Raw genomic sequence first — 9,480 nt, 5'->3', positions numbered from 1 at the left:
CAGCAGTGTCTCTTTGGTCTTGCTTTCTGATGCCGTTGGGTTTGCTTTATTGTGTCACTAATCTAAACCAGACTTTATATGAAATGGGTTGACTTAGAATGTCTTAAGTACATGTGTAGTCTCATCCTGTCATAATGAGTCAAGGGTCTGTCCCTCTAAACCTCCCCTGTCGACTTGTGGAACACTTCAAATTAGTGACAGGGATTACCCTCAGTTATCCTCTATATTTAGCATATAGTTTAGCTTGGTGGTATGGTTCTGTTCCAGGCAAGAACTCCCTGTGCATTGTAGATAAGAGCAGCGAAAGGGCTCCCCAAGCACATGTAATGAAAGCCTTAAGCAACAAGCATGTTGCCCTTCCTCAGACAACCACATTGGACTAATAGGTAGATGTAGTCAGGTGATGCCAGCTTGACTAATGTGACCTGCTAGAACTAATGGGGAATCTGTATAGGAGTTTTTCATTGGCAATGAATGGAGCTAAGACAGTGGACATGTGCTGCGTTCCGTTTTTATCATGCCCTTCACTTGCAAACTTCCCTCCGTCTCGTTCACTCGGATGTGCGTCATTGCTTACGTTGCCTGAGTGCCCACTACTGGCGGAAACTTTGCAATGGACTGAACTGGAACGCCCTAAGCCCTTGATCACTTCGAATCCACTATGGAGTTGATTTATTATTTATTTTCCTTTACAAAATGGTTTAGTGCTTAGGGAAGTTTGCAAGTGCCTGTCTTAAAGTGGAGTGGAATGCAGCAATGGTCATCAGTGTAGTTTTCTAAAAGTGCTGGATTCAGAGAGGGTTTCTTAAGCAGTGGGGTTACCCGAGCCTGCTTAAATGCTGTGGGAAAGGTTCCCGTGTGAATAGAAGTGTTGACAATGTGAGTGAGTGCAGGAGTGATTGAAGAAGAAATGGCCTGAAGGAGGTGAGTGGGTATAGGATCAAGTGGACAGGTAGTAGGGTGATTGGAAAGGATGAGTTTAGAAATATCTGCCTCGGAGAGAAGGATGGAACCGTGTTCGCGTTAGTTGTTGAGATGTGCGTGTCAGTTTGTGGTGAGGAGAACTGGTTGCTGATGAGAGAGGTTTTGTTTGTGAAATATGATGCAAAGTCATCAGCTGTAAGAGTTGATGAAGGAGGGGGAGGAGGAGGACAAAGAAGACAGGAGAATGTTTTAAAGAGTGCGCGAGAGTCAGAGCAATTGTTGATTTTGTTGTGGTAGTATGTTGTTTTAGCAGTGGAGACATTTGTAGAGAAAGAAGAGAGAAGAGACTGATACAAGGTAAGGTCAGTAGAGTTAGAGAATGTACTGACCAGAACAAACTTTGTTCTTGTTCTTGCCACCTCGAGAAAACAAACAAGTGTCTTATTCTTGCAGAGTATGTTCCAAGCTTGATGAGTTAGAGAAGGATCAAAAACATTGCAGTTGGATAAAAGGTATTCTGACATCAACACTCCAATCGCGGAGTGAGACGTGACGAAGCCACCTTACGTATTTTTACTAAATTAAGGACAATCCAACACCTAGTTATCTACTACCCCATATGAAGAAAAAAAACCTATATGGTTCATATATGGCAACCATATATCTTCCTTGCTTAAATCATTCAGAATTATCTTGTATGTTTAATGTAAGTCCCATATATGCCATACACAAAATCGGACCGTGTATGGCCCATTTCATACTAAAGAGCACACAGACAACTTGTAGGGTATTTTTGGGTCATGTATGAATACTGCAAAAATATGAGTTTTACATGTAAACAGTATGCAATGGTATATGGTATTAGTGGCAAATACCTGATATTCATATACAAATCATATAAAGTTCTTATACTGAATCATATGCTAGTCAAATTAAAGTCATATAGGATTTATTTACATTTTTTCATTTTTTTATATCCTTTTCATTCAGATTTCATATTTTTTAATAGGGAAATGGTGTGCTAGCTCTTCAAGTTTTATATACTATACATATAAACTACATATAATAATCATACATGATTTCAGTCATTATTACAACATCTCTAACATATATGATTTCAATCAATGACATACACACATTTGTGATGGAAACACTTTTATTTCAACACAAAATGAAACACTCAAATTATACTCCACATGAGTAATTTACAATTCCAACTTGATAGCAAACTGAACTTTGCTCAGGAAAAAAAGAAAACCCAAAAAACAACAACAAAATACATTGAACACAGTATAATGGCCATCAATCAACGATAATTAACGGATTAGTTCACACCAAAATTAAAATTGACTGATAATTTACTCGCCCCCATCTCATCCAAGATGTTCATGTCTTTCTTTCTTCAGTGGAAAAGAAATTAAGTTTCTTGAAGAAAACATTCCAGACTTGTTCATCATATAATGCTTTTCAATTGCAAACAAAATGTTGAAGGTCCAAATCAATGCAGTTTCAAAGGGCTTCATAGCCTCTGCGTGATCCCAGATAAGGAATAGGGTCTTATCTAGTCAAATGATCATTTAAAAAAATGAATATACTTTTTTAACCCTCATTGTTCAACTTGCTCAGCTCTGCGAGGTGCCAAGGATGACATAATCACATGTAAATGGTCACATAGACGTAAGCAGAAGTCCCGCCCTCGTGTTTACAAAGCGCTCGTGTGAAGACTAAAACAAACGGCCTTTAGCAAAAACACAATTTTCAACTTCAAAATCATCATGTATTGTTGTTTTACCCTTTTTTTGTGCTAAAGGGCATTTGTATTAGTCTCCACATGAGCGCTTTGTAAACACAGAGGCGGAACTGCATTGATTTGGACCTTCAGTATTTTGGTTGCAACTGAAAACCATTATATGCTGAAAAATCCTGGAAAATTTTCTTCAAAAAACTTAATTTCTTTTCGACTGAAGAAAGAAAGACATGAACATCTTGGATGACATGGGGGTGAGTAAATTATCAGGACATTTAAAAAAATATTTTTATAAAGGCCTTCTGAAGAGAAGCTATGCATTTTTTATTAGAAAAATAACCATATTTTTGACTTTATAGACTAAAATATCTTCCGGCAGTTAACCGTGCGTGTCTACTTACGCCAAAAGAGTGACCTCTGACCTGAAGCATGATGTATTGATGAATGTGGATATGCAGAGACTAGAGGAAAACAAAACACTGGTCATGAATTTGAATTTAAAGAGGATTCGATATAAGAGAAGAGCTTGATTTTGCAGCATAATTAGGCTAACGTTACCTGTACGTTCCCTAACACTAAGGCTGTGGCACCGACATGATTACAGAAACAAACAATTTACAAATCTTTTAGCAAATCTTGCCATTAAATAAGTTAACATTTGCATTGAGAATGACATGTCAAACACAAATCTTACAGGGAGCTCGAAAATTCGCGGTCCCGCTGGGAGGCAATCATATCATAGGCGGAGGCAATGAACCCGCGATTGATTTCCGCCTGGCCGCGGCGCGTTGACGCATGCGCAGTTTGCGATGACAGAACTAAGGCTATTTTTTAGGTTTAATTATTTTTTTTTAAATATTGCTGATATTACTGTTAACAAATAGTTTGTATAGGTAGAACACTATTACGAAACAAATATATGGGAATATACTGCAAAGATATGCAAAATAGCCTATATTAAAGGAAATATAAAGGAATAAAGGAAACTAAAGCCTTTTTTAATATAGCTACTGCAATGTATGCATTGACCTTGTATGGCTATATTTTAACACATACAATATTTAGCATCCAGCAATTTTTTTTTATTTTTTTTTTATTTTTTACCATGTAGGACATATATGATTGAAAATATATTAATATTGCGCAATTTGTATATGTAGCAGCGGAGGAAATTTGCAGTGCCCAGGAGTAAAACAAAAAGACATTAACTTTATTTTATCTCACATACTCTTAAATTGCTTTACAAATAACTTTTAGGTGTCTGATTGTATGAAGTCTATTTCTGCCATTTTTTTTCTGAGTATTTGGGCTGTATTACCTCACATAATTTAATGATAATATTATATCAGAAATATTTGATTTTACTTGCTCTTTAGATATTTAGATTTCTCTGTTTTAAAATAGGTAGGGATGGCTGACGCGAACCTGACGTTTCGACGCTGCATCGAGATCCCGAAGCGCGGATGCTTCGAAACGCTGCTCCGAGCTGTGATTCGACACACCCATGCCACGTGACTGCCGCTAAACGAAGCACCGAAGTGTTTCATCAGGTGCGCCTGTCGAAACTGCTTTGATTAAAAGGGGCGGGAACAAACCGCACAGTCACACATCTGAATGAACCTCATTCCCCACAGTTTACAAGTGAAGTTAACCCATCTTCACCTCGTGGGTTTTTGTCAGAGGAGAGAGATTTTGTGATATAAGTGAGATTTATTGTGCGCTATGGTTAGTTATATTTAGGCTAGATTTAAAAGAGATATATTGACTGATCAGTGACCGATAGGATAGATATAGGCTAGTAACACATTCATATAGGCTAAGTTAGAATTATAGATATAGAATTATATATATAGATAGATAGATAGATAGATAGATAGATAGATAGATAGATAGATAGATAGATAGATAGATAGATAGATAGATAGATAGACAGATAGAATTATATATAGATAGATAGATAGATAGATAGATAGATAGATAGATAGATAGATAGATAGATAGATAGATATTCATAGGTGATATATTTTTGTTTTATTTTATTCGTTTATTTAATAGGGACCAAGCATATTCATGAACATTGTTGTATAAAAATACACCATGCAAATATGCCAGAATTAGTAAAAATAACTACTTTTCATCTGCAGTCCCTATAGGCAGATAACAAAAATAACAAAGACAGCCAACAATCATACAACATCATTCACCAAAAAACTAAACAAAAAATTACACAAATGGCAAGACATTGTTCATTCACCTCTATACTACGTTCAGATTTACAGTGTAAGTGTACATGTGCTATTGATAAATGTATGACAGTTAAATATGAGTACACCTCTGGTTTTCAAGAAGCCACTGTTTTAAGTGAGTTTTAAAGGTGTTGAGTGTAGGACATTCTCTTGTTGAAAGGGGCAAGCTATTCCAGAGTTTACCACCTATTACTGACAAAACATTTTGCCCAAAAGTGGTGAGCCTATCACGCAGTCTCCTTTGACACAGGCCCGTGTATAACCTCCACTGTCAAGTCTTTGGAAAAAGCCATGCAGTGGAGTGGGAGCAAGATTATGTCACATTTTGTAGACTAAACAAGTGTACTTAAACGCCTAAAATTATCAAAGCTTAAAAATGTATGCTTCTCTAAAATATCGCAATGATGAAATGACAATGCTTTTTTAAATCAAAAACGAAATCTCGTACTACATCTGGTGTGGGAGCATTTCCATTTGGAAACACCACATAAAGTGAGATGTGTGTATTGTATTGACCCAGAATGCAGGATCGGATCCATTAACTTAACTTTCAGTAATTTTCACTCATTTGTATGTCTTAATTCATATTTTTTAATAAAAATGTTATGGAACAAATGACACATTGTGGCTTTATTTCTTTTAATAATCTTAATTTTTCAAAAAAACAAAACAAAAAACTAAAGTTATTTACAACGAGGAGGCTACAGGTTACAAAACCAAGTAGTTGTGAGCCAGATGTTAAAAACGTGTTTTTTTTTGTGTGTTTTTTTTACAAACAGTAGATCACAGTCAAGGTTATTTCAGATCAATACACGCCAGTGTCCACTAGATGGCGTCATGGAGACGGGTGTCGGTTGTTGTTTCGAAGCTTCGGCACATTTGCTTCAACTGTTTCAGTGCTTCACGAAGCCTCGGTCTGCCCATCACTAAAAATAGGTATATAATGCTAGTTAATATTTCAACATGTCTACAAGCAAAGCAGAATGCACCAAACATCTACTCAAAGTATTTTGAGCAAGCTCTAGTAGCAAACCCAAACCTGTGCATGAACCTTTTTACTTGTCTTCAATATGACAAATCTGGCCAATTGGAATCAAGAAATATCACACGTGTATATATTTGAGAACCAATGAGAATCTTCTGGTAGCATAAGCTCCCATTTGGGCAAGTCTGGAGAATCGTGATTGTTAATGAAGAGGGAAGGGATTATCGTTAATTAGCCAAAATCTGTGGAATACAAAAAGACCAAAGGGCAGCATCTCAACAGTGTGACTAGCTGTTGAACAATGGCAGGAAGTTGGTGTGCAGTGCAGTCTCTGGCACTTTGTGTGTGGTTTTGTGCTTTCTGTCATGCTGTTCCTAGTGATGGCGAATTGAAGCTTTCTGAACCAGTGAAGCTTTCAGCACAGTTGTATCAGAAAAAGGTTCATTACTCGAAGCTTTTCAAGTCAGAGCTCAACGAGGACCTCTGCTGGTGAAAGTGAGGGAAAGCGCTGTGTCGCAAAATGTTTTGCAACCGACGCATTATCTAGAAGCAAAAAGTGAATTAATGGATTGATTAATAAATTAATCAATATATTATATATGACATTATATGACGCAATCTGTTCCATTGCATACTCCTAGTAACTTAAACCAATAAAGATATGATTTTGTATTGTGAATGTGAACATTTTTCCTGTTTGTAAACAAATAAAACTCACGAATAAAGGAAGTATGCTAAATAAATGCATGCACACAAGGAAAAACACACACAGTTTCACATGATTATAGAAGGATAAGCCTATACTTGTCTCTAATGTATGAAGTCATAGGCTGGTGCGGATTAAATAAATAAATAGATAAATATATGCGGCAGAACAAAAGCCAAATAAATGATCAACTTAATTGGGCGAAATCAAATGAAAGTGTTCCCACATTTCAGAACGCCCTCTCTTTGCAACAGGGTCCATAACAAACTCGCGCAATACAAAAAACCCGCTCAATGCAACGCAATACACCTCACAGGCACGCCCTGTGTCGCGCATTTTTAAACCTTTCTGAATCAGTCACGTGGGTGTTTGTGAAACGAAGCTTCGGACGTCATTGGTCACGTGGTTTTGATAGAACGAATCAAGCATCGATACAAAGCTTCACAGAAAATAGTTTCATTTTTTTGACACACGCTTCGGAGCTTTGGTGTCACTGTTAACATCACTAGCTGTTCCACAGTGGAGTAATCTGCCCCAGAATCCTCAAGCTCTGATGTTACAGCAAACTGACCAGCGGCTTCAGAAGCAAGTTGGTCAACAGTTTCCTCAGTGGGTTCAACAACAAGCTAATCAGCAGGTTCCGAAACAAGCTAGTCAGCAGTCTCCTCAGTGGGTTCAACAACAAGCTAGTCAACCGTCTTCTCAGTGGGTTCAACAACAAGCTAGTCAACCGATTCAACAGCAGGTTCAGTCTAAGCAGCCAGTGGTGCAGGCAGAGCCCCTTGACAAATGCGTTGTAGCTGATTATGAGCAGATCCAATGTGGCCCAGATGGTATCAGTGGTGCTGACTGTGGAGCGCTCAACTGCTGCTTTAACGGACAGCAGTGTTACTATGGGAAGGCAGGTAAGAGTGTTGAGTCAATTTAAAGGGGTTCATGTTAAACTTCTCTTCAGCAATAACCTGCTCTCTTTGTTCCAGTGACTGTCCAGTGTATAAGAGATGGTCAGTTTGTGGTAGTGGTGGCTAGAGATGTCACTCTGCCTCGCTTGAGCCTGGATTCAGTCCGTCTCCTGGGTGGAAATGACCCACCTTGCAGTCCTGTGGGATCCACACCTTCCTTTGCTATATACCAGTTCCCTGTCACTGCATGTGGCACGAGCATGATGGTGAGTAGCTGCTTGTGCTTCTCTTCTGCTTAGAATGGACTGGATGCCAACAGTTACTATTTGCAGGAGGACAGTGGATATGTGGTGTATGAAAACAGAATGACCTCCTCGTATGAAGTGGGTGTCGGACCACTTGGTTCCATCACAAGGGACAGCCATTTTGAGTAGGTGACTTATTGTCTAGCATGCATGTTAATCCTTTACAAATGCTACAAGCTCTCTGTTTGTTGTCCAGGCTTCTCTTCCAGTGTAGGTACTCTGGTACTTCTGTGGAAGCTCTGGTTGTGGAGGTCAACACTGTTCCTGCACCTCCACCAGTAGCTGCTTCTGGACCCCTCAGGGTGGAGCTTAGACTGGCAAATGGTCAATGTGTCACCAAAGGCTGTGCAGAAGGCAAGTGTCTGTCCAAGTATGGATGATTTTCTACAACTCCAGGTTGCAGCAGTTTCTGTTTAAACGCTGTGTTCTTCCTCAGGGGATGAGGCGTACACGTCCTACTACAGTGATGCTGATTATCCGATCACAAAAGTCCTGCGGGAGCCTGTGTTTGTTGAGGTGCGCGTGTTGGAGAGGACTGACCCCAACATTGTCCTGATGCTGGGACGTTGCTGGGCAACATCAACCCCCAGCCCACTCAGTCTACCCCAGTGGGACCTTCTGGTAGATGGGTGAGTAAGGCTGGTCTTCATCCATCTAGTGTGCTGTAAGGCCTTTCTGACTGCCCCTTTGCCTATCAGATGCCCTTACCGGGATGACCGTTACCTGACCACACTGGTTCCGGTGGCTGGATTTTCTGGTCTTCAGTTCCCAACCCACTACAAGCGCTTTGTTGTGAAGATGTTCACATTTGTGGATCCAGCATCACTTGCTCCTCTGCAGGAAACCGTAAGCTCCACAGCCTTGCCTGAACCCTTGATATTAGTCTTTGTTTTTTTTGTTTTTTATAGTGGCTTATGTGGCTTGACCCTTTTCCCTCTCTGCTAGATCTTCATCCACTGTAGTACAGCGGTGTGCCACCCCTCTTCTGGCTCCTGTGAGCAAAGCTGCGCTAGGAAAAGTGAGTGCTTGCTGTAAACTGACTTCAGGAACCATGAGAATTTGTTTTTTAAATGCCCCTCACAATTCTGCCATTTCTTTTCCAGGAAGAGATGCTGATGTCAAGACAGTCTCCGTTGGACAAACTGTGGTGTCTAGTGGAGAAGTTACCATGGTCATGTGACTTTAATGGTCTTAATAAACATGAAACTCAACAGCAGTGTCTCTTTGGTCTTGCTTTCTGATGCCGTTGGGTTTGCTTTATTGGGTCACTAATCTTAACCAGACTTTATATGAAATGGGTTGACTTAGAATGTCTTAAGTACATGTGTAGTCTCATCCTGTCATAATGAGTCAAGGGTCTGTCCATCTAAACCTCCCCTGTCCACTTGTGGAACACTTCAAATTAGTGACAGGGATTACCCTCAGTTATCCTCTATATTTAGCATATAGTTTAGCTTGGTGGTATGGTTCTGTTCCAGGCAAGAACTCCCTGTGCATTGTAGATAAGAGCAGCGAAAGGGCTCCCCAAGCACATGTAATGAAAGCCTTAAGCAACAAGCATGTTGCCCTTCCTCAGACAACCACATTGGACTAATAGGTAGATGTAGTCAGGTGATGCCAGCTTGACTAATGTGACCTGCTAGAACTAATGGGGAATCTGTATAG

The 9,480-nt window shown here is 39.5% G+C and overlaps 1 protein-coding gene across 1 annotated transcript; it reads left to right on the top strand.

The window, feature by feature from the left end:
* Positions 1–7,122: 7,122 nt before the first annotated feature.
* Positions 7,123–9,026, top strand: LOC137062252 (zona pellucida sperm-binding protein 4-like). The gene is made up of 8 exons (XM_067433105.1): positions 7,123–7,513; positions 7,589–7,776; positions 7,843–7,940; positions 8,012–8,169; positions 8,252–8,444; positions 8,514–8,661; positions 8,761–8,833; positions 8,919–9,026. The coding sequence occupies exons 1-8, from the start codon at positions 7,162–7,164 to the stop codon at positions 8,993–8,995; spliced, it is 1,287 nt and encodes a 428-aa protein (XP_067289206.1). The 5' UTR covers positions 7,123–7,161; the 3' UTR covers positions 8,996–9,026.
* The last annotated feature ends 454 nt before the right edge of the window (positions 9,027–9,480 follow it).

The sequence above is a fragment of the Pseudorasbora parva genome, chromosome 23 (genome assembly GCF_024679245.1).
Source record: "Pseudorasbora parva isolate DD20220531a chromosome 23, ASM2467924v1, whole genome shotgun sequence".
Lineage (NCBI taxonomy): Eukaryota > Metazoa > Chordata > Actinopteri > Cypriniformes > Gobionidae > Pseudorasbora > Pseudorasbora parva.
This window is presented reverse-complemented; position numbering and strand designations above follow the sequence as displayed.